The following is a 25,587-nucleotide window of genomic DNA, read 5'->3' on the forward strand; positions in this document are numbered from 1 at the left end:
CCGATTGGCGGGCCAGCCTCCGTGGCTGGGGGCCTCCTTTCCTATGCGCTGGCCCCTGTAGTCCTGCGCCATGTTGCGTCAGGGCTGGCGCGTAGCAAAGGAGGCCCCCAGCCACAGAGGCCGGCCAGCCGATCGGTGGGCCCCGATCACGGGCCAGGCCACATCGGAGCCCCCCCAGGGTCAGACTCCCCCTCCCCCCAAAGGATCCTGCGGCGCACATTTTGCGCCTGATCTGCAGCTGGAGCGGCGCGAACCACTCCAGCGCCGTGTGCTGGCCCCCTGGAGGGGCCAGAAATAGTCGTGGGAGCGGCCCGTTCACGCCATCGTAAAACGTGATGGCGTTTACAACACCGTGGACACTCTGCCGCGGGATTCATAGAAACATTCATAGAATTTACAGTGCAGCAGGAGGCCATTCGGCCCATCGAGTCTGCACTGGCTCTTGGAAAGAGCACCCTACCCAAGGTCAACACCGCCACCCTATCCCCATAACCCAGTAACCCCACCCAACACTAAGGGAAATTTTGGACACTAAGGGCAATTTATCATGGCCAATCCACCTAACCTGCACATCTTTGGACTGTGGGAGGAAACCAGAGCACCCGGAGCAAACCCACGCAAACACGGGGAGGATGTGCAGACTCTGCACAGACAGTGGCCCTAGCTGGAATCGAACCTGGGACCCTGGAGCTGTGAAGCAATTGTGCTATCCACAAGGCTACCGTGCTGCCCCCATTGTAGAATCCCGCCCTCTATTCCTATGTTCACCGTTTTCTATTCCTATATTCACCCCGTTCTCTATTCCTATATTTATCCCTTGTTGTATTCCTGTATTTTCCCTTTCCCAATTCCTCCATGTACCACATTCTCTGTTCCTGTACTTTCCCCTTCCTCTGATCCTGTATTTATCCCGTTCTCTGATCATGGGCGAAATTCTCCCCAAACGGCGCGATGTCCGCCGACTGGCGCCCAAAACGGCGCCAATCAGACGGGCATCACACCGCCCCAAAGGTGCGGAATGCTCCGCATCTTTGGGGGTCAGGCCCCAACTTTGAGGGGCTAGGCCGACGCCGGAGGGATTTCCGCCCCACCAGCTGGCGGAAAAGGCCTTTGTTGCCCCGCCAGGTGGTGCGGAAATGACATGTCAGGGCGGCGCATGCGCGGGAGCGTCAGCGGCCGCTGACAGTTTCCCGTGCATGCGCAGTGGGGAGAGTCTCTTCCGCCTCCGCCATGGTGGAGACCGTTGCGGAGGCGGAAGGGAAAGAGTGCCCCCACGGCACAGGCCCGCCCGCGGATCGGTGGGCCCCGATCGCGGGCCAGGCCACCGTGGGGGCACCCCCCGGGTCAGATCGCCCCGCGCCCCCCCCAGGACCCCGGAGCCCGCCCACGCCGCCTTGTCCCGCCGGTAAATAGGTACTCTAATTTACGCCGGCGGGACAGGCAATGTATCGGCGGGACTTCGGCCCATCCGGGCCGGAGAATCCAGCAGGGGATTCCGATTCCCGCCCCCGCCGAATATCCGGTACCAGAAACTTCGGCAACCGGCGGGGGCGGGATTCACGGCGGCCCGCTGGGGGGTCGGAGAATGACGCCCCACGTATTCACCCCGTTCTCTGTTCCTGTACTTTCCCCTTCCTCTGATCCTGTATTTATCCGGTTCTCTATTCCTTTTTTGATCCCGTCCTCTGATCCTGTATTCATCCCGTCCTCTGATCCTGTATTCATCCCGTCCTCTGATCCTGTGTTCATCCTGTTCTCTGATCCTGTGTTCATCCTGTTCTCTATTCCTGTTTCTTCCCTATTCACTATTCCTGTCCTTTCCTTGTTTTGTCCTGTTGTTGCTCTGGTGTGCGTTACAGGAACTGGGTTTGTGTTGCTGTGATGCACCAGGTCTGGCGCAGGCTCGATCAAACAGGAACGTGTTCTTTTCCATTTGTACGGAGATGGCGACAGAGTTACAGAGTTTGTTCACGGTTTGCTGTTTTTCTCAGTGTAGCTGCATTCTGTGTGTGGTCCCTTTCTGCTTGGGCTTGGCTGGAAGGGTTGAGCACTGTCAAAAAGGAGTGGCATGCTGCTTCCTGTTTGCTACAAACCAGAAGAGAGAGGGGCTTCCCCACACCACCGCTCAGCTGGAAAATATTTGACTCACTAACTCCGCAGAGATGAAAGTGTTTGATAAACATGTTAGTCACAAAGACAGGAGAGAGATTCAGAATCTGTGGCATGAAAGCCTCCTCAGCAACAAACCCTTCGCTACAAACACACACAAATGTTCCTTCAACACAGCATTATCATCAGATTACTTTCATCGCCTCACCTTCAGAACAGATCATCTCTGACCTATAACCCAGATTGTCAATTGATGTGATGTCACTAACCTGAGGCACTTTCATAACATTGTAGTTGGGGCTTTATTCTTAATCTAACCCCGTGCTGTACATTTCCTGGGAGTGTTTGATGGGGACAGTGGAGAGGAAGCTTTACTCTGTATCTAATCCTGTGCTGTACCTGTCCTGGGAGTGTTTGATGGGGACAGTGTAGAGGAAGCTTTACTCTGTATCTAACCCCGTGCTGTACCTGTCCTGGGAGTGTTTGATGGGGACAGTGCAGAGGGAGCTTTACTCTGTATCTAACCCCGTGCTGTACTTGTCCTGGGAGTGTTTGATGGGGACAGTGTAGAGGGAGATTTACTCTGTATCTAACCCCATGCTGTACTTGTCCTGGGAGTGTTTGATGGGGACAGTGTAGAGGAAGCTTTACTCTGTATCTAACCCCGTGCTGTACCTGTCCTGAGAGTGTTTGATGGGGACAGTGTAGAGGGAGATTTACTCTGTATCTAACCCTGTGCTGTACCTGTCCTGGGAGTGTTTGATGGGGACAGTGTAGAGGGAGCTTTACTCTGTATCTAACCCCATGCTGTACCTGTCCTGGGAGTGTTTGATGGGGACAGTGTAGAGGGAGATTTACTCTGTATCTAACTGTTATAACCTGCCTACTTACCATTGGCTGGGGACTACTGACAATCCCACAATCCTGTGGGAGTATGAGCTTCCCCAATGAGGGGGGCGGAGAAACTATTAGTAAACTCCTAGTATAAATAAAGCTGGCCAGTTTAGGAACCAGCAGGAAGGAGTGTGCAGCAAGGGAAGTTGCTGCTGCTGTTATATAGATATGTTATTGTAAATAAATGTTATTACTTTGTATCCTTAAAACTCGTGCTGGATTCTTCTTGGCCCTCACAAAACTAACCCTGTGCTGTACCTGTCCTGGGAGTGTTTGATGGGGACAGTGTAGAGGGATCTTTGACCCTGCATATAACCCCAAGCTGTACCTGTCCTGTACAATGCAGAGGGATCTTTACTCCGTTCCTAATCCCACATTGAATCTGTCCTGGGAGTATTCGATGGGAAAGTGTCGAGCTGTCACTGCTCTGGGGATTTCTAGCACCGACACTGGTTTTAGCTGGGTTCTGCATGGGCTCGAACACTGTCGGTGGATGAGATGAAATGTGGTGTGTACAAAATGATGAGGGGCATAGACAGAGTGGATAGTCAGAGGCTTTTCCCCAGGGTAGAGGGGTCAATTACTAGGGTACATAGGTTTAAGGTGCGAGGGGCAAGGTTTAGAGTAGATGTACGAGGTAAGTTTTTTACACAGAGGGTAGTGGGTGCCTGGAACTCGCTGCCGGAGGAGGTGGTGGAAGCAGGGACGATAGTGACATTTAAGGGGCATCTTGACAAATACATGAATAGGATGAATAGAGGGATACGGACCCAGGAAGTGTAGAAGATTTTAGTTTAGTCGGGCAGCATGGTCGGCACGGGCTTGGTGGGCCGAAGGGCCTGTTCCTGTGCTGTACATTTCTTTGTTCTTTGTGTGAGATTGGCCTGGGATTGAGGAGTTTGAGAATCTGACCTGGTGTTGGGGCCTGTTACAGGAAGTTGAGTCCGTTGCTGTCTATGTGTGGACATGTACCCTGCCGTTGTCGATAAGGGGTGCATTTCGTCCAGCGAGTCTTACCTTGGTACTGAAGTTGGAAGAAGCAGGCGATGTTAAAAATGATGGGACTTTGGTTGAGTGCGTCTGAAACAGAAACAGACACATTGAGTTAATCTCAGATCAAAATCCTCACAACGTCCTTGCAGGCCCGACATGTAAGGGAGAGACCGGATGACGCTAATACTTTACTTAGAAACCGTTAATCAGCCCATCAACCCTCGCTCCCCCGCTACTGGCCCTGACAAAACTCAGTGTCCAACACCAATCACACCCTGCCCAACACTCCACCCCCACTCCATCATTCCACCCTGTCCCACACCATTACCACGTCCCCAACACCCCCCCGTCCTCTCCATCATTCCACCCTGTCCCACACCATTACCACGTCCCCAACACCCCCCCGTCCTCTCCATCATTCCACCCTGTCCCACACCATTACCACGTCCCCAACACCCCCCCGTCCTCTCCATCATTCCACCCTGTCCAACACCATTCCCAATCCCCCAGACCATTCCCCCACCCCCAACACTCCCCCATCCTACACTATCCCCCCAACCCCTACAACACTCCCCCCATCCTCCCCATCACTCGACCTGTCCCACACCATCCCCCAGTCCCCCACATCACTACCGCCCCCCTCCATCCTCCCCATCCCACATCATTCCCCCATCCCCAACACTCGGCACCCCTCCCCATCACTCCCCCTGTCCATCATCATTCCCCGTCCCCATCCCACACCATTACCCCGTCACACCCAACACTCCGCACCCCCTCCCCATCACTCCCCTTTCCCGCATCATTCCTCCCACCCCCAACACCCTCCCACCCTCCCCATCACTCCCACATCCCACAACATTCCTCAAGCCCCCAACACGATCACCATCTCCTCATCACTCCGCCCTGTCCCACAACATTCCCTTCACTCAATATCCCATAATACTCCCCACCATCCTCCCCTAAAAAAATTCCTACCCACACCATCACTTCTGGCTCCACATCCCCACACTGCTCCCACCCCCACCCTGCTCCCCACCCCCACCCCGCTCCCCACCCCCACCCCGTTCCCCACCCCCACCCTGCTCCCCACCCAGCTCCCCACCCCCAACCCGCTCCCACCCCCACCCTGCTCGCCGCCCTGCTCCCACCCCCACCCCGCTCCCCACCCCCAACCTGCTCCCCACCCCCAACCCGCTCCCCACCCCCACCCTGCTCCCCACCCCCACCACGCTCCCCACCCCCACCCTGCTCCCCACCCCCACCCTGCTCCCCACCCCCACCCAGCTCCCCATCCCCCACCCCGCTCCCCACCCCCACCCCCCACCCCGCTCCCCACCCCCATCCCCACTCCGCTCCCCACCCCCACCCCGCTCCCCACCCCCATCCCCACTCCGCTCCCACCCCCACCCCGCTCCCCACCCTGCTCCCCAACTCCACCCCGCTCCCCACCCCCACGCCCACCCTGCTCCCACCCCGCTCCCCACCCCGCTCCCCACCCCCACCCCGCTCCCCACCCTGCTCCCCACCCCGCCCCCACCCTGCTCCCCACCCCGCTCCCCACCCCACTCCACACCCCCACCCTGCTCCCCACCCCGCTCCCCACCCCCACCCCGCTCCCCGCCCCCACCCCGCTCCCACCCCCACCCCGCTCCCACCCGCACCCCGCTCCCCACCCCGCTCCCCACCCCCACCCCCACCCTGCTTCCCCGCCCCCACCCTGCTCCCATCCCCACCCTGCTCCCCACCCCCACCGTGCTCACCAGGCCCACCCTGCTCCCCCACCCCACGCCCCCATCCCCACCCAGCTCCCCACCCCCACCCCCACCCTGCTCCCCACCCCCACCCCGCTCCCCACCCCACCCCGCTCCACACCCCCAACCCGCTCCCCACCCCCACCCTGCTCCCCACCCCCACCTTGCTCCGCACCCCCACGCCGCTCCCCACCCCCACCCAGCTCCCCACCCAAACCTCGCTCCCCACCCCCACCCTGCTCCCCACCCCCACCCCGGTCCCCACCCCCCACCCCGCTCCCCACCCAAACCTCGTTCCCCACCGCCACCCCCACCCCACTCCCCACCCCCACCCAGCTCCCCAACCCGCTCCCCACCCCCACCCTGCTCCCCACCCAAACCCCGGTCCCCACCCCCACCCTGCTCTCCACACCCTCCCTGCTCCCCATCCCCACCCCGCTCCCCACCCCCACCCTGCTCCCCACCCCACCCTGCTCCCCATCCCCACCCCGCTCCCCATCCCCACCCTGCTCCCCATCCCCAACCCGCTCCTCACCCCCACCCCGCTCCCCATCCCCACCCCGCTCCCCACCCCCACCCCGCTCCTCACCCCCACCCCGCTCCTCACCCCCACCCCGCTCCCCACCCCCACCCCGCTCCCATCCCCACCCCGCTCCTCACCCCCACCCCGCTCCCCACCCCCACCCCGCTCCCCATCCCCACCCCGCTCCCCACCCCGCTCCCCACCCCCACCCCGCTCCTCACCCCCACCCCGCTCCCCATCCCCACCCCGCTCCCCACCCCCACACCGCTCCTCACCCCCACCCTGCTCCTCACCCCCACCCCGCTCCCCACCCCCACCCCGCTCCCCACCCTCACCCTGCTCCCCACCCTCACCCTGCTCCCCACCCTCACCCTGCTCCCCAACCCCACCCTGCTCCCCACCCCCACCCCGCTCCTCACCCCCACCCCGCCCCCCACCCCCATCCCGCTCCCCACCCCCACCCCGCTCCCCACCCTACCCTGCTCCCCAACCCCACCCCGCTCCCCATCCCCACCCTACTCCCCACCCCCACCCCGCTCCCCACCCCCACCCTGCTCCCCAACCCCACCCCGCTCCCCATCCCCACCCTGCTCCCCAACCCCACCCCGCTCCCCATCCCCACCCTGCTCCCCACCCCCACCCTGCTCCCCATCCCTACCCTGCTCCCCATTCCCACCCTGCTCCCCACCCCCACCCTGCTGCCCCCCCACCCTGCTCGCCACCCCCACCCTGCCCCCCCACCCCACCCCCACCTTGCTCCCCAACCCCAACCCCACCCTGCTCCCCACCCCCACCCCGCTCCCCACCCCCATCCTGCTCCCCAACCCCACCCCGCTCCCCACCCCCATCCTGCTCCCCACCCCACCCCGCTCCCCATCCCCACCCCGCTCCCCACCCCCACACTGCTCCCCAACCCCACCCCCACCCCGCTCCCCACCCCGCTCCCCACCCCGCTCCCCACTCCCCACCCACACCCCGCTCCCCACCCCCCACCCCGCTCCCCACCCAGCTCCCCACCCCCACCCTGCTCCCCACCCCCACCCTGCTCCCCACCCCCACCCAGCTCCCCATCTCCCACCCCGCTCCCCACCCCCACCCCGCTCCCCACCCACACCTTGCTCCCCACCCACACCTTGCTCCCCAACCCCACCCCGCTCCCCACCCACACCCTGCTCCCCAACCCCACTCCGCTCCCCATCCCCACCCTGATCCCCACTCCGCTCCCCACCCCGCTCCCCACCCCCACCCAGCTCCCTGCTCCCCACCCCCGCCCCCACCCTGCTCCCCACCCCCGCCCCCACCCTGCTCCCCACCCCGCTCCCCACCCCGCTCCCCACCCCGCTCCCCACCCCCACCCTGCTCTCCACCCCCACCCCGCTCCCCACCCCCACCCCACCCCCACCCCGCTCCCCACCCCCACCCCCACCCTGCTTCCCGCCCCCACCCAGCTCCCCATCCCCAACCCGCTCCTCACCCCCACCCCGCTCCCCATCCCCACCCCGCTCCCCACCCCCACCCCGCTCCTCAACCCCACCCCGCTCCTCACCCCCACCCCACTCCCCATCCCCACCCCGCTCCTCACCCCCACCCCGCTCCCCATGCCCACCCCGCTCCCCATCCCCACCCCGCTCCCCATGCCCACCCCGCTCCCCATCCCCACCCCCGCTCCCCACCCCCACCCCGCTCCCCACCCCCACCCCGCTCCCCACCCAAACCTCGCTCCCCACCGCCACCCCACCCCACTCCCCACCCCCCACCCAGCTCCCCACCCCGCTCCCCACCCAAACCCCGGTCCCCACCCCCACCCTGCTCCCCACCCCCTCCCTGCGCCCCATCCCCACCCCGCTCCCCACCCCCACCCTGCTCCCCATCCCCCCCCCGCTCCCCATCCCCACCCCGCTCCCCATCCCGCTCCTCACCCCCACCCCGCTCCCCATCCCCACCCCGCTCCCCACCCCCACCCCCACCCCGCTCCTCACCCCCACCCCGCTCCTCACCCCCACCCCGCTCCCCATCCCCACCCCGCTCCTCACCCCCACCCCGCTCCTCACCCCCACCCCGCTCCCCATCCCCACCCCGCTCCCCACCCCCACCCCGCTCCTCACCCCCACCCCGCTCCCCATCCCCACCCCGCTCCCCACACCCACCCCGCTCCTCACCCCCACCCTGCTCCCCATCCCCACCCTGCTCCCCACCCCCACCCTGCTCCTCACCCCCACCCCGCTCCCCACCCCCACCCCGCTCCCCACCCCCACCCCGCTCCCCACCCCCACCCCGCTCCCCAACCCGCTCCCCATCCCCACCCTGCTCCCCACCCCGCTCCTCACCCCCACCCCGCCCCCACCCCGCTCCCCACCCCCACCCCACTCCCCACCCCCACCCTGCTCCCCAACCCCACCCCACTCCCCATCCCCACCCTACTCCCCACCCCCACCCCGCTCCCCACCCCCACCCCGCTCCCCATCCCCACCCTGCTCCCCACCCCCACCCTGCTCCCCATCCCTACCCTGATCCCCATCCCCACCCTGCTCCCCACCCCCACCCTGCTCTCCACCCCCACCCTGCTCCCCCCACCCTGCCCCCAACCCGACCCCCACCTTGCTCCCCAACCCCAACCCCACCCTGCTCCCCACCCCCACACCGCTCCCCACCCCCACCCTGCTCCCCAACCCCACCCCGCTCCCCATCCCCACCCTGCTCCCCACCCCCAACCTGCTCCCCACCTGAACCCTGCTCCCCACCCCCATCCCCATCCTGCTCCCCATCCCCACCCTGCTCCCCATCCCTACCCTGCTCCCCGTCCCCACCCTGCTCCCCACCCCCACCCTGCTACCTATCCCCACCTCACTCCCTATCTGACTATACCCACGTGCAAACTCGGCCCCCCTCATGTCCCCGGCCCACCCTTGACTCCAGCCCCACCCACCAGAACACTCAGACATCACTTTGTCCCGGAATGTTATATGGTGCCCGTGTCTACCTGCAGATTGGTGTCTGCTCCATTTTTCTCAGAGTCTGTAATGTAAAGAAGGAAGATCATCATTACACAATAACTGACAGCACACAAAAGACGATGAAGAAATTCTCCACCTCAGATCCGTCACTACTGAGGTACCCTTCCAGTCTAACCTGCTGCATTCATCGGTGTCCAACCAAATGAAAGGGCACTGCACTGTCAGAGGGTCAGTACTGAGGGAGTGCTGCACTGTCAGAGGGTCAGTACTGAGGGAGTGCTGCACTGTCAGAGGGTCAGTACTGAGGGAGTGCTGCACTGTCAGAGAGTCAGTACTGAGGGAGTGCTGCACTGTCAGAGAGTCAGTACTGAGGGAGTGCTGCACTGTCAGAGAGTCAGTACTGAGGGAGTGCTGCACTGTCAGAGAGTCAGTACTGAGGGAGTGCTGCACTGTCAGAGAGTCAGTACTGAGGGAGTGCTGCACTGTCAGAGGGTCAGTACTGAGGGAGTGCTGCACTGTCAGAGAGTCAGTACTGAGGGAGTGCAGCACTGTCAGAGAGTCAGTACTGCGGGAGTGCTGCACTGTCAGAGGGTCAGTACTGAGGGAGTGCAGCACTGTCAGAGAGTCAGTACTGAGGGAGTGCTGCACTGTCAGAGAGTCAGTACTGAGGGAGTGCTGCACTGTCAGAGAGTCAGTACTGAGGGAGTGCTGCACTGTCAGAGAGTCAGTACTGAGGGAGTGCTGCACTGTCAGAGGGTCAGTACTGAGGGAGTGCTGCACTGTCAGAGAGTCAGTACTGAGGGAGTGCAGCACTGTCAGAGAGTCAGTACTGAGGGAGTGCTGCACTGTCAGAGGGTCAGTACTGAGGGAGTGCTGCACTGTCAGAGAGTCAGTACTGAGGGAGTGCAGCACTGTCAGAGAGTCAGTACTGCGGGAGTGCTGCACTGTCAGAGGGTCAGTACTGAGGGAGTGCAGCACTGTCAGAGAGTCAGTACTGAGGGAGTGCTGCACTGTCAGAGAGTCAGTACTGAGGGAGTGCTGCACTGTCAGAGAGTCAGTACTGAGGGAGTGCTGCACTGTCAGAGAGTCAGTACTGAGGGAGTGCTGCACTGTCAGAGAGTCAGTACTGAGGGAGTGCTGCACTGTCAGAGAGTCAGTACTGAGGGAGTGCTGCACTGTCAGAGGGTGAGTACGAGGGAGTGCTTCACTGTCAGAGAGTCAGTACTGAGGGAGTGCTGCACTGTCAGAGAGTCAGTACTGAGGGAGCGCTGCACTGTCAGAGAGTCAGTACTGAGGGAGTGCTGCACTGTCAGAGGGTCAGTACTGAGGGAGTGCAGCACTGTCAGAGAGCCAGTACTGAGGGAGTGCTGCACTGTCAGAGGGTCAGTACTGAGGGAGTGCAGCACTGTCAGAGAGTCAGTACTGAGACAGTGCTGCACTGTCAGAGGGTCAGTACTGAGGGTGAGCTGCACTGTCAGAGGGTCAATACTGAGGGAGGGCTGCACTGTCAGAGAGTCAGTACTGAGGGAGTGCTGCACTGCCAGAGAGTCCATACTGAGGGTGAGCTGCACTGTCAGAGAGCCAGTACTGAAGGTGTGCTGCACTGTCAGAGAGTCAGTACTGAGGGAGTGCTGCATTGTCAGAGGGTCAGTACTGAGGGAGCACTGTATTGTCAGAAGGACAGTACTGAGGAAGTGCTGCACTGTCAGAGGGTCAGTACTGAGGTAGTGCTGCACTGTCAGAGAGTCAGTTCTGAGGGAGTGCTGGATTGTCAGAAGGTCAGGACTGAGGGAGTGCTGCACTGTCAGAGGGACAGTACTGAGGGAGTGCTGCATTGTCAGAGGGACTGTACTGAGGGAGTGCTGCACTGTCAGAGAGTCAGTACTGAGGGAGTGCTGCATTGTCAGAGAACAAGAACAAAGAACAAAGAAATGTACAGCACAGGAACAGGCCCTTCGGCCCTCCAAACCCGTGCCGACCATGCTGCCCGACTAAACTACAATCTTCTACACTTCCTGAGTCCGTATCCCTCTATTCCCATCCTATTCATGTATTTGTCAAGATGCCCCTTAAATGTCACTATCGTCCCTGCTTCCACCACCTCCTCCGGTAGCGAGTTCCAGGCACCCACTACCCTCTGCGTAAAAAACCTGCCTCGTACATCTACTCTAAACCTTGCCCCTCTCACCTTAAACCTATGCCCCCTAGTAATTGACCCCTCTCCCCCGGGGAAAAGCCTCTGACTATCCACTCTGTCTATGCCCCTCATAATTTTGTAGACCTCTATCAGGTCGCCCCTCAACCTCCTTCGTTCCAGTGAGAACAAACCGAGTTTATTCAACCGCTCCTCATAGCTAATGCCCTCCATACCATGCAACATTCTGGTAAATCTCTTCTTCACTCTCTCTAAAGCCTCCACATCCTTCTGGTAGTGTGGCGACCAGAATTGAACACTATACTCCAAGTGTGGCCTAACTAAGGTTCTATACAGCTGCAACATGACTTGCCAATTCTTCTACTCAATGCCCCGGCCAATGAAGGCAAGCATGCCGTATGCCTTCTTGACTACCTTCTCCACCTGTGTTGCCCCTTTCAGTGACCTGTGGACCTGTACTCCTAGATCTCTTTGACTTTCAATACTCTTGAGGGCTCCACCATTCACTATATATTCCCTACCTGCATTAGACCTTCCACAATGCATTACCTCACATTTGTCCGGATTAAACTCCATCTGCCATCTCTCCGCCCAAGTCTCCAAACAATCTAAATCCTGCTGTATCCTCTGACAGTCCTCATCGCTATCCGCAATTCCACCAACCTTTGTGTCGTCTGCAAACTTATTAATCAGACCAGTTACATTTTCCTCCAAATCATTTATATATACTACAAACAGCAAAGGTCCCAGCACTGATCCCTGTGGAGCACCACTGGTCACAGCCCTCCAATTAGAAAAGCATCCTTCCATTGCTACTCTCTGCCTTCTATGACCTAGCCATTTCTGTATCCACCTTGCCAGCTCACCCCTGATCCCGTGTGACTTCACCTTTTGTATTAGTCTACCATGAGGGACCTTGTCAAAGGCCTTACTGAAGTCCATATTGACAACATCCACTGCCCTACCTGCATCAATCATCTTAGTGACCTCATCGAAAAACTCTATCAAGTTAGTGAGACACGACCTCCCCTTCACAAAACCATGCTGCCTCTCACTAATACGTCCATTTGCTTCCAAATGGGAGTAGATCCTGTCTCGAAGAATTCTCTCCAGTAATTTCCCGACCACTGAAGTAAGGCTCACCGGCCTGTAGTTCCCTGGATTATCCTTGCTACCCTTCTTAAACAGAGGAACAACATTGGCTATTCTCCAGTCCTCCGGGACATCCCCTGAAGACAGTGAGGATCCAAAGATTTCTGTTAAGGCCTCAGCAATTTCCTCTCCAGCCTCCTTCAGTATTCTGGGGTAGATCCCATCAGGCCCTGGGGACTTATCTACCTTAATATTTTTTAAGACACCCACCACCTCGTCTTTTTGGATCTCAATGTCACCCAGGCTATCTACACACCCTTCTCCAGACTCAACACCTACCAATTTCTTCTCTTTGGTGAATACTGATGCAAAGTATTCATTTAGTACCTCTGGTACTAATTCATTTAGTAGCCATTTCCTCTGGCTCCACACATAGATTCCCTTGCCTATCCTTCAGTGGGCCAACCCTTTCCCTGGCTACCCTCTTGCTTTTTATGTACGCGTAAAAAGCCTTGGGATTTTCCTTAAGCCTATTTGCCAATGACTTTTCGTGACCCCTTCTAGCCCTCCTGACTCCTTGCTTAAGTTCCTTCCTACTTTCCTTATATTCCATGCAGGCTTTGTCTGTTCCCAGCCTTTTAGCCCTGACAAATGCCTCCTTTTTCTTTTTGACGAGGCCTACAATATCTCTCGTTATCCAAGGTTCCCGAAAATTGCCGTATTTATCTTTCTTCCTCACAGGAACATACCGGTCCTGTATTCCTTTCAACTGACACTTGAAAGCCTCCCACATGTCAGATGTTGATTTGCCCTCAAACATCCGCCCCCAATCTATGTTCTTCAGTTCCCGCCTAATATTGTTATAATTAGCCTTCCCCCAATTTAGCACATTCATCCTCGGACCACTCTTATCCTTGTCCACCAGTACTTTAAAACTTACTGAATTGTGGTCACTACTGAAACATCTACCACCTGGCCGGGCTCATTCCCCAATACCAGGTCCAGTACCGCCCCTTCCCTCGTTGGACTGTCTACATATTGTTTTAAGAAGCCCTCCTGGATGCTCCTTACAAACTCCGCCCCGTCTAAGCCCCTGGCACTAAGTGAGTCCCAGTCAATATTGGGGAAGTTGACGTCTCCCATCACCACAACCCTGTTGTTTTTACTCTTTTCCAAAATCTGTCTACCTATCTGCTCCTCTATCTCCCGCTGGCTGTTGGGAGGCCTGTAGTAAACCCCCAACATTGTGACTGCACCCTTCTTATTCCTGATCTCTACCCATATAGCCTCACTGCCCTCTGAGGTGTCCTCCCGCAGTACAGCTGTGATATTCTCCTTAACCAGTAGCGCAACTCTGCCTCCCCTTTTACATCCCCCTCTATCCCGCCTGAAACATCTAAATCCTGGAACGTTTAGCTGCCAATCCTGCCCTTCCCTCAACCAGGTCTCTGTAATGGCAACAACATCATAGTTCCAAGTACTAATCCAAGCTCTAAGTTCATCTGCCTTACCCGTAATACTTCTTGCATTAAAACATATGCACTTCAGACCACCAGATCCACTGTGTTCAACAACTTCTCCCTGTCTGCTCTGCCTCAGAGCCCCACTGTCCCTATTCCCTAGTTCTCCCTCAATGCTCTCACCTTCTGACCTATTGCTCCCGTGCCCACCCCCCTGCCATACTAGTTTAAACCCTCCCGTGTGACACTAGCAAACCTCGCGGCCAGGATATTTGTGCCTCTCCAGTTTATATGCAACCCGACCTTCTTATATAGGTCACACCTGCCCATGAAGAGCTCCCAGTGGTCCAGATAACGGAAACCCTCCCTCCTACACCAGCTGTTTAGCCATGTGTTTAGCTGCTCTATCTTCCTATTTCTAGCCTCACTGGCACGTGGCACAGGGAGTAATCCCGAGGGTCAGTATTGAGGGAGCGCTGCACTGTCAGAGAGTCAGTACTGAGGGAGTGCTGCATTGTCAGAGAGACAGTACTGAGGGAGTGCTGCACTGTCAGAAGGTCAGTACTGAGGGAGTGCTGCACTGTCAGAGGGTCAGTACTGAGGGAGTGCTGCACTGTCAGAGGGTCAGTACTGAGGGAGTGCTGCATTGTGAGACTGACAGTACTGAGGGAGTGCTGCACTGTCACAGGGTCAGTACTGAGGGAGTGCTGCATTGTGAGACTGACAGTACTGAGGGAGTGCTGCATTGTCGGAGGGTCAGTACTGAGGGAGTGCTGCATTGTGAGACTGACAGTACTGAGGGAGTGCTGCATTGTCAGAGGGTCAGTACTGAGGGAGTGCTGCATTGTCAGAGGGTCAGTACTGAGGGAGCACTGCATTGTGAGACTGACAGTACTGAGGGAGTGCTGCACTGTCACAGGGTCAGTACTGAGGGAGTGCTGCACTGTCAGAGGGTCAGTACTGAGGGAGTGCTGCACTGTCAGAGGGACAGTACTGAGGGAGTGCTGCACTGTCAGAGGGTCAGTACTGAGGGAGTGCTGCATTGTCAGAGACAGTACTGAGGGAGCGCTGCACTGTCAGAGGGTCAGTACTGAGGGAGTGCTGCATTGTCAGAGGGTCAGTACTGAGGGAGCACTGCATTGTGAGACTGACAGTACTGAGGGAGTGCTGCACTGTCACAGGGTCAGTACTGAGGGAGTGCTGCACTGTCACAGGGTCAGTACTGAGGGTGGATGGGACGGGTTGGGCACTGTTTTGGTTGGTGGCGGGGCCCGGTAAGTGGAGAGCGCGGGAGTTTTTTCACACGCCGAAGACTGGGGGGGACGGGACCGAGGCGGGGAAGCGAGGATTGTTTCCCGCGCTTAGAACGGAGGGGGAAAGCCTGTGAATGGGGAGCGGGAGAGGAGGGTGTGCCACACAATGGGAGGAGTCGAAGGGGAGGCGGGAGTGGCCGTGGTCAGCAGAAGTCAGCTGACTTGCGGAAGTGCAATGGGGGGAGTAAATCAGCTAGGATGGGTCCTAGCCGGGGGGGGGGGGGGGGGGAATCGAGTTGCTGCTGCTAAGGTCAAGGAGGAGCTGGAGCGAGTGGGGTGGGTCAAGACGGGGGTATGCCGCTGTGGGGAACGGGCCGGGTGTGGGGTACGGGTGCGTGGCTGGCCGAGGAGGGGTCATGGCTAGTCGGCGGGGGAGGGGGGCGGGTAGCCCCCTAATCCGGCTGATAACCTGGAATGTAAGGGGACTGAATGGGCCGGTGAAGCGGGCCCGCGTGTTCGCGCACCTGAAGGGGCTCAAGGCGGATGTGGTTATGCTCCAGGAGACACACCTGAAGGTGGCAGACCAGGTAAGACTGAGGAAAGGGTGGGTTGGTCAGGTGTTTCACTCGGGGCTAGATGCCAAAAATCGAGGGGTGGTGATCTTGGTGGGAAAGAAGGTGTTATTCGAGGCGTCGAGCATTGTGGCAGATAATGGCGGTAGGTACATAATGGTAAGTGGTAAGTTGCAGGGAGAGAGGGTGGTACTGGTCAATGTGTATGCTCCGACCTGGGACGATGCGGGTTTTATGCGGCGTATGTTGGGTCGGATCCCAGACTTGGAAGTGGGGGGCCTGATAATGGGGGGAGACTTTAACACGGTGTTGGATCCTGCACTGGATCGCTCCAGGTCTAGGACGGGTATGAAGCCGGCGGCGGCCAGAGTGTAGAGGGGATTTATGGACCAAATGGGAGGGGTGGACCCTTGGAGATTTGCAAAGCCGGGGACTAGGGAATTTTCATTCTTCTCACATGTCCATAAGGCTTATTCTCGAATCGACTTTTTCATTTTGAGTAGGGCGCTGATAGCGAGAGTAGAGGATGCCGAGTATTCGGCAATAGCCATTTCGGACCACGCCCCGCATTGGGTGGACTTGGAGATGGGGGAGGAGAGGGACCAGCGCCTGCTGTGGCGCTTGGAGGTGGGGCTGTTGGCGGACGAGGAGGTGAGCGAGTGGGTCCGAGGAAGTATAGAGAGGTATTGGAGACCAACGACAACGGGGAGGTCCGAGTGGGGATGGTATGGGAAGCACTGAAGGCGGTGGTGAGGGGAGAGCTGATCTCCATCAGGGCCCACAAGGAGCGGAGGGAGCGGGGGGAGAGGGAGAGGCTGGTGGGGGAGATGGTGAGGGTAGACAGGAGGTATGCGGAAGAACCTGAGGAAGGATCGTTGAGGAAGAGGCGCAGCCTCCAGGCCGAATTCGACCTGGTGACCACCAGGAAGGCGGAGGTGCAGTGGGGGAAGGCTCAGGGGGCGGTCTACGAGTATGGGGAAAAGGCAAGCCGGATGCTGGCGCATCAGCTTCGGAAGCGGGACACAGCTAGGGAGATCGGGAGAGTTAAGGACAGGGGAGGGAGCGTGGTGCGGAGTGGGGTTGGCATCAATGGGGTCTTCAGGGACTTCTACGAGGAATTGTACCGATCCAAGCCCCCACGGGAGGAGGGAGTGATGGGCCGTTTCCTGGACCAATTGAGGTTTCCAAAGGTGGAAGAGGGACTGGTGGCGGGACTGGGGGCCCCGATTGGGCTGGAGGAGCTGATCAAAGGGATAGGAAGCATGCAGGCGGGGAAGGCACCGGGGCCGGATGGTTTCCCGGTCGAGTTCTATAAAAAATATATGGACCTGTTGGGCCCGCTGTTAGTTAGGACCTTTAATGAGGCAAGGGAGAGGGGGGGCTTTACCCCCGACGATGTCCCGGACACTGATCTCCTTGATCCTGAAGCGGGACAAGGATCCCCTGCAATGTGGGTATTACAGACCGATTTCCTTGCTAAATGTAGATGCCAAGGTGCTGGCGAAGGTCTTAGTCACGAGGATTGAGGATTGTGTGCCGCAGATCATCCATGAAGACCAGACGGGGTTTGTGAAGGGGAGACAGTTGAACGCGAATGTGCGGAGGCTTTTGAACGTTATCATGATGCTGGCGAGGGAAGGGGAGGCGAAGATAGTGGTGGCGATGGACGCTGAGAAATCCTTCGATAGGGTAGAGTGGGGGTACCTGTGGGAGGTGCTGAAGAGGTTCGGGTTTGGGGAGGGGTTTGTCAGGTGGGTTAGGCTGTTGTACGAGGTACCGATGGCGACTGTGGCCACGAATAGGAGGAGGTCCGAGTACTTTTGGTTGCACCGAGGGACGAGACAGGGGTCCCCCCTGTCCCCCCTGCTCTTTGCACTGGCGATTGAACCCCTGGCTATGGCACTGAGAGAGTCGAGGAACTGGAGGGGGTTGGTGCGGGGTGGGGAGGAGCATAGGGTGTCGCTTTATGCGGACGACCTGCTGCTGTATGTGGCGGACCCGGTGGGAGGAATGCCAGAGGTAATGAGGATGCTTAGGGAATTCGGGGACTTTTCGGGGTACAAGCTTAATATGGGGAAGAGCGAGCTGTTCGTAGTTCAGCTAGGGGACCAGGAGAGGGGGATTGGCGAGCTCCCACGAAAAAGGGCGGAGAGGAGCTTCAGATATTTGGGGGTCCAGGTGGCCAGGAGCTGGGGGGCCCTGCATAGGCTTAACTTTACAAGGCTGGTGGAGCAAATGGAGGAGGAGTTCAAGAGGTGGGACGTGTTGCCGCTGTCCCTGGCGGATAGGGTGCAGTCAATCAAAATGACGGTGCTCCCAAGGTTTTTGTTCCTGTTCCAGTGCCTCCCCATGTTTATCCCGAAGGCTTTTTTCAGGCGGGTTAACAGGAGTATAATGGGGTTTGTGTGGGCGCGAGGGACTCCGAGGGTGAGAAGGGTGTTCCTGGAGTGGAGTAGAGATAGTGGGGGGCTGGCGCTGCCCAACCTCTATGGGTACTACTGGGCCGCCAATGCGACAATGGTGCGCAAGTGGGTGCTGGAGGGGGAGGGAGCTGCATGGAAGAGGCGGGAGACGGCGTCCTGTGTGGGTACGAGTCTGGGGGCGCTGGCAACGGCACCGCTGCCACTCCCTCCAAGGAGGTATACCACGAGTCCGGTGGTGGTGGCGGCCCTCAAAATTTGGGGGCAGTGGAGGCGGCATAGGGGGGAAGTTAGGGCCTCGGCGTGGACCCCATTACGGGGGAACCACCGGTTCGCCCCAGGAAGAACAGGTGGAGGGTTTTCGGGGTGGCACAGGGCAGGCATACGAAAGTTGGGGGACCTGTTTGTGGACGGGAAGTTCGCGAGCTTGGGTGAGCTGGAGGAGAAGTACGGGCTCCCCCCGGGGAACACCTTCAGGTACTTACAGGTAAGGGCATTTGCCAGGCGGCAGGTGGTGGAATTCCCGCGGCCACTGCCACACACAGTACAGGACAGGGTGCTCTCAGGGGGGTGGGTGGGAGTGGGGAAGATCTCGGAAACTTACCAGGTGATGCAGGAGGAGGATGAGGCCTCGGTGGTGGAGTTGAAAGGTAAGTGGGAGGAGGAGTTGGGAGAGGAGATCGAAGAGGGGACGTGGGCAGATGCCCTAGGGAGGGTGAACTCTTCCTCTTCATGCGCGAGGCTCAGCCTCAGACAGTTTAAGGTGCTGCACAGGGCACACATGACCGGGACAAGGATGAGCAGGTTCTTTGGGGGTGAGGACAGGTGTGTTAGGTGCTCAGGGAGCCCAGCAAATCATACCCATATGTTCTGGGCATGACCAGCGCTGGAGGAATTTTGGAAGGGCGTAGCGAGGACGGTGTCGAGGGTGGTAGGATCCAGGGTCAAACCGGGCTGGGGGCTCGCAATATTTGGGGTTGCAGAGGAGCCGGGAGTGCAGGAGGCGAAAGAGGCCGGAATTCTGGCATTTGCGTCCCTGGTAGCCCGGCGAAGGATTCTCCTTCAGTGGAAAGATACGAGGCCCCCAAGCCTGGAATCCTGGATCAGCGATATGGCAGGGTTCATTAAATTGGAGAGGGTGAAATTCGCCTTGAGAGGGTCGGTACAAGGGTTCTTTAGGCGGTGGCAACCGTTCTTAGACTTTCTGGCAGAACGCTAGACATTGGTCAATGGCAGCAGCAGCTCGGGGGGTGGGGGGGGGGGGGGGGGTTTACTTTATTTTTGTTCATGTTATTTACACTGGAAGGGTCTGAGGGGGTGTATACACCTGTTGTGTTAAGTCTGGGTGTTAATGTTAATTTATTATTCAGGTACGGGGGGGAGGGGTTTGGGGGGTTGCTTTTTTAGATTGTGTTTTGTACTTAACCCTGTTGGGTTCTTTTTTCTTTCTCATTTTGTTATTGATATTTTATGAAAACCTTTAATAAAATTTTTTTTTTAAAAAAAAAAGTACTGAGGGAGTGCAGCACTGTCAGAGGGTCAGTACTGAGGGAGTGCAGCACTGTCAGAGAGTCAGTACTGAGGGAGTGCTGGATTGTCAGAGGGTCAGTACTGAGGGAGTGCAGCACTGTCAGACGGTCGGTACTGAGGGAGTGCTGCACTGTCAGAGAGTCAGTTCTGAGGGAGTGCTGGATTGTCAGAGGGTCAGTACTGAGGGAGTGCTGCACTGTCAGAGGGTCAGTACTGAGGGAGTGCTGCATTGTCAGAGGGTCAGTACTGAGGGAGTACTAGTCAGTACTTACGGAGGGCATCAGCTATGAGGAGAGATTGAATAAACTTGGTTTGTTCTCACTGGAATGTAGGAGGTTGAGGGGCGATCTGATAGAGATCTACAAAATTATGAGGGGCATAGACAGAGTGGATAGTCAGAGATTTTTTTCCAGGGTAGAGGGATCAATTACTAGGGGGTCTAAGGTGCGAGGGGCAAGGTATAGAGATGTGCGAGGCAAGTTTTTTTACATAAATGGTAGTGGGTGCCTGGAACTCGCTGCCGGAGGAGGTGGTGGAAGCAGGGAGGATTGTGACGTTTAAGGAGTATCTTGACAAATACATGAATAGGATGGGAATAGAGATATATGGACCCCGGAAGTGTAGAAAAATTTAGTTTAGACAGGCAGCATGGTCGGCATGGGCTTGGAGGGACGAAGGGCCTGTTCTTGTGCTGTACTTTTCTTTGTTCTTTGTTCTTGTCAGGGGGTCAGTACTGAGGGAGTGCTGCTCTGTCAGGGGGTCAGTACTGACAGAGTGCGGCACTGTCAGAGGGTCAGTACTGAGGGAGTGCTGCACTGTCAGAGGATCAGTACTGAGGGAGTGCTGCACTGTCAGAGGGTCAGTATCAGTACTGAGGTAATGCTGCACTGTCAGAGGGTCAGTACTGAGGGACTGCTGCACTGTCAGAAGGTCAGTACTGAGGGAGTGCTGCACTGTCAGAGGATCAGTACTGAGGGAGTGGTGCACTGTCAGAGGGTCAGTACTGAGGGAGTGGTGCACTGTCAGAGGGTCAGTACTGAGGGAGTGCTCAACTGTCAGAGCATCAGTACTGAGGGAGTGCTGCACTGTCAGAGGGTCAGTACTGAGGGAGTGCTGCACTATCAGAGGGTAGTACTGAGGGAGCGCCAAATGGTTCGAGGGTCAGTCCTGAGGGAATGCTGCACTGTCAGAGGGTCAATGCTGAGGGGGTGCCGCACTGTCAGAGGGTCAGTACTGAGGGATTGCTGCACTGTCAGAGGGTCAGTTCTGAGGGAGTGCTGCGCTGTCAGAGGGTCAGTACTGAGGGAGTGCTGCCCTGTCAGAGGGTCAGTACTGAGGGAGTGCTGCCCTGTCAGAGAGTCAGTATCGTGACTGAGGGAATGCTGCACTGTGAGAGGGTCAGTACTGAGGGAGTGCTGCACTGTCAGAGGGTCAGTACTGAGGGAGTGCTGCACTGTCAGAGGGTCAGTATCAGTACAGAGGGAGTGCTGCACTGTCAGAGGGTCAGTACTGAGGGAGCGCCACACGGTCGGAGGGTCAGTACTGAGGGAGTGCTGCACTGTCAGAGGGTCAGTACTGAGGGACTGCTGCACTGTCAGAGGGTCAGTACTGAGGGAGTGCTGCATTGTCAGATGGTCAGTACTGAGGTAGAGCTGCACTGTCAGAGAGTCAGTGCTGAGGGAGAGCTGCACTGTTGAGGTTTGTGTTGTTGACTTTGAGAGTGTGTCTGCCAGTGGCAGTATTCATGTCAGAGTCGATAATTTTCCAAATGTTCTGATCAAGTTTTCTCCCTCAATAAATGCCATTACATGTAGATGTTTGGGGAAGCCCTGGCGCACTGGGACGGGGCCTGGCGGTGAGGTTTGGGCATCCCATGCCCCACTGGGACTGGGGGTGGATATGGAGCTTGGGAAACTGCTGCCCGACTGGGACTGGGCCTGGGCTAGGGTCTGTGGATCGCCTCCCTCACTGGGACTGGGCCTGGGTATGGGACTTGGGGATCCCCTGCCTCACTGGGACTGGGCCTGGGTATGGAGCTTGGGGATTCCCTGCCTCATGGGACTGGGAGTGGGTATGGAGCTTGGGGATCCCCTGCCTCACTGGGACTGGGCCTGGGTATGGGGCTTGGGGATCACCCGCCACACTGGGACTGGGCCTGGGTATGGAGCTTGGGGATTCCCTGCCTCATGGGACTGGGAGTGGGTATGGAGCTTGGGGATCCCCTGCCTCACTGGGACTAGGCCTGGGTATGTGGCTTGGGGATCCCCTGCCTGGGACTGGGAGTGGGTAAGGAACCTCGGGATCCCTTGCCTCCCTGGGACTCAGCCTGGGTAAGGAGCTTGGGGATAGCCTGCCTCACTGGGATTGGGAGTGGGTATGGAGCTTGGCGATCCCCTGCCTCACTGGGACTGGGTCTGGGTAAGGAGCTTGGGGATCCACTGCCTCTCTGGGACTGGGAGTGGGTATGGAGCATGGGGATCCCCTGCCTCACTGGGACTGGGAGTGGGTATGGAGCTTGGGGATCCCCTATCTCACTGGGACTCAGCCTGGGGAAGGAGCTTGGGGATCCCCTGCCTCAATGGGACTGGGAGTGGGTATGGAGCTTGGGGATCCCCTGCCTCACTGGGACTGGGAGTGGGTATGGAGCTTGGGGAATTGCTGCCTCACTGGGACTGGGTCTGGGTGTGGAGCTTGGGGATCCCCTGCCTCACTGGGACTAGGAGTGGGTAAGGAGCTTGGGGATCCCCTGCCTCACTGGGACTGGGAGTGGGTATGGAGCTTGGGAAACTGCTGCCTCACTGGGACTGGGTCTGGGTAAGGAGATGGGGGATCCCCTGCCTCACTAGGACTGCGAGTGGGTATGCAGCTTGGGGATCCCTGCCTCACTGGGGCTGGGCCTGGGTCAGGAGCTTGGGGATCCCCTGCCTCACTGGGACTGGGAGTGGGTAAGGAGTTTGTGGATCCACTGCCTCACTGGGACTGGGAGTGGGTAAGGAGCTTGGGGATCCCCTGCCTCACTGGGACTGGGAAAGGAGTTTGTGGATCCACTGCCTCACTGGGACTGGGAGTGGGTAAGGAGCTTGGGGATCCCCTGCCTCATTGGGATTGGGAGTGGGTATGGAGCTTGGGGATTCCCTGCCTCACTAGGACTGGGCCTGGGTATGGAGCTTGGGGATCCCCTGCCTCACTAGGACTGGGAGTGGGTATGGAGCTTGGGGTACAGCTGCCTTACTGGGACTGGGTCTGGGTATGGAGCTTGGGGATCTCCTGCCTCACTAGGACTGGGAGTGGGTAAGGAGCTTGGGGAACTGCTGCCTTACTAGGACGGGGCTTGGCGGTGAGGTTTGGGAATCCCATGCCCCACTGGGACTGGGAGTGGATATGGAGCTTGGGAAACTGCTGCCCAACTGGGACTGGGACTGGGCCTGGGCTTGGGTTTGTGGATCGTCTCCCTCACTGGGACTGGGCCTGGGTATGGGACTTGGGGATCCCCTGCCTCACTGGGACTGGGCCTGGGTATGGAGCTTGGGGTTTCCCTGCCTCACTGGGACTGGGAGTGGGTATGGAGCTTGGGGATCCCCTGCCTCACTGGGACTAGGCCTGGGTATGTTGCTTGGGGATCCCCTGCCTGGGACTGGGAGTGGGTAAGGAACCTCGGGATCCCTTGCCTCCCTGGGACTCAGCCTAGATAAGGAGCTAGGGATCCCCTGCCTCACTGGGATTGGGAGTGGGTATGGAGCTTGGGGATCCCCTGCCTCTCTGGGACTGGGAGTGGGTAAGGAGCTTGGGGATCCCCTGCCTCAATGGGACTGGGAGTGGGTAAGGAGCTTGGGGATCCCCTGCCTCACTGGGACTGGGAGTGAGTAAGGAGCTTGGGGATCCCCTGCCTCAATGGGACTGGGAGTGGGTATGGAGCTTGGGGATCCCCTGTCTCACTGGGACTGGGAGTGGGTAAGGAGCTTGGGGATCCCCTGTCTCACTGGGACTCAGCCTGGGTAAGGAGTTTGGGGAACCCCTGCCTCAATGGGACTGGGAGTGGGAATGGAGCTTGGGGATCCCCTGCCTCACTGGGACTGGGAGTGGGTAAGGAGCTTGGGGATCCCCTGCCTCACTGGGACTGGGAGTGGGTATGGAGCTTGGGGATCCCCTGCATCACTGGGACTGGGAGTGGGTAAGGAGCTTGGGGATCCCCTGTCTCGCTGGGACTCAGCCTGGGAAAGGAGCTTGGGGAACCCCTGCCTCAATGGGACTGGGAGTGGGTATGGAGCTTGGGGATCCCCTGCCTCACTGGGACTGGTAGTGGGGATGGAGCTTGGGGAATTGCTGCCTCACTGGGACTGGGAGTGGGTTTGCAGCTCGGGGATCACTGCCTCACTGGGACTCAGCCTGGGTAAGGAGCTTGGGGATCCCCTGCCTCACTGGGACTGGGAGTGGGTAAGGAGCTTGGGGATCCCCTGCCTCACTGGGACTGGGTGTGGGTATGGAGCTTGGGGAACTGCTGCTTCACTGGAACTGGGTTGGGTAAGGAGCTTGGGGATCCCCTGCCTCACTGGGACTGGGAGTGGGTAAGGAGCTTGGGGATCCACTGCCTCACTGGGACTGGGAATGGGTAAGGAGGTTGGGGATCCCCTGCCTCATTGGGATTGGGAGTGGTTATGGAGCTTGGGGATTCCCTGCCTCACTAGGACTGGGCCTGGGTATGGAGCTTGAGGATCCCCTGTCTCACTGAGACTGGGAGTGGGTATGGAGCTTGGGAAACTGCTGCCTCACTGGGACTGGGTCTGGGTAAGGAGATTGGGGATCCCCTGCCTCACTAGGACTGCGAGTGGGTATGGAGCTTGGGGATCCCTGCCTCACTGGGACTGGGCCTGGGTCAGGAGCTTGAGGATCCTCTGCCTCAATGGGACTGGGAGTGGGTAAGGAGCTTGGGGATCCACTGCCTCATTGGGATTGGGAGTGGGTATGGAGCTTGGGGATTCCCTGCCTCACTAGGACTGGGCCTGGGTATGGAGCTTGGGGATCCCCTGCCTCACTGGGACTGGGCCTGGGTATGGAGCTTGGGGATCCCCTGCCCCACTGGGACTGGGAGTGGGTATGGAGCTTGGGGATCCCCTGCCTCACTGGGACTGGGAGTGGGTATGGAGCTTGGGGATCCCCTGCCTCACTGGGACTGGAAGTGGGTATGGAGCTTGGGGAACTGCTGCCTCACTGGGACTAGGAGTGGGTATGGAGCTTGGGGATCCCCTGCCTCACTGGGACTGGGCCTGGGTATGGAGCTTGGGGATCCCCTGCCTCACTGGGACTGGGAGTGGGTATGGAGCTTGGGGATCCCCTGCCTCAATGGGACTGGGAGTGGGAATGGAGCTTGGCGATCCCCTGCCTCACTGGGACTGGGTCTGGGTAAGGAGCTTGGGGATCCCCTGCCTCACTGGGACTGAGAGTGGGTAAGGAGCTTGGGGATCCCCTGCCTCACTGGGACTCAGCCTGGGTAAGGAGCTTGGGGATCCCCTGCCTCAATGGGACTGGGAGTGGGTATGGAGCTTGGGGATCCCCTGCCTCACTGGGACTGGGAGTGGGTATGGAGCTTGGGAAACTGCTGCCTCACTGGGACTGGGTCTGGGTATGGAGCTTGGGGATCCCTTGTCTCACTGGGACTGGGAGTGGGTATGCAGCTTGGGGATCCCCTGCCTCACTGGGACTGGGAGTGGGTATGCAGCTTGGGGAATTGCTGCCTCACTGGGACTGGGAGTTGGTATGGAGCTTGGGGATTCCTGCCTCACTGGGACTCAGCCTGGGTAAGGAGCTTGGGGATCCCCTGCCTCACTGGGACTGGGAGTGGGTAAGGAGCTTGGGGATCCACTGCCTCACTGGGACTGGGAGT

The 25,587-nt window shown here is 58.8% G+C and overlaps 1 protein-coding gene across 1 annotated transcript in view; it reads right to left on the minus strand.

The window, feature by feature from the left end:
- The window catches only part of pou2f2b (POU class 2 homeobox 2b), a 1,400,389-nt gene that overhangs the window by 474,724 nt on the left and 900,078 nt on the right, over positions 1-25,587 (minus strand). Inside the window, exons 3-4 of the mRNA XM_072470112.1 lie at positions 9,251-9,285; positions 4,021-4,083 (exon numbers count right to left, since the gene is read on the minus strand). Of these exons, the coding sequence (XP_072326213.1) occupies positions 4,021-4,083; positions 9,251-9,285 (98 nt within the window). The remainder of the gene's footprint in view (positions 1-4,020; positions 4,084-9,250; positions 9,286-25,587) is intronic.

Source organism: Scyliorhinus torazame, chromosome 12 (genome assembly GCF_047496885.1).
Source record: "Scyliorhinus torazame isolate Kashiwa2021f chromosome 12, sScyTor2.1, whole genome shotgun sequence".
Taxonomy (NCBI): Eukaryota; Metazoa; Chordata; class Chondrichthyes; order Carcharhiniformes; family Scyliorhinidae; genus Scyliorhinus; species Scyliorhinus torazame.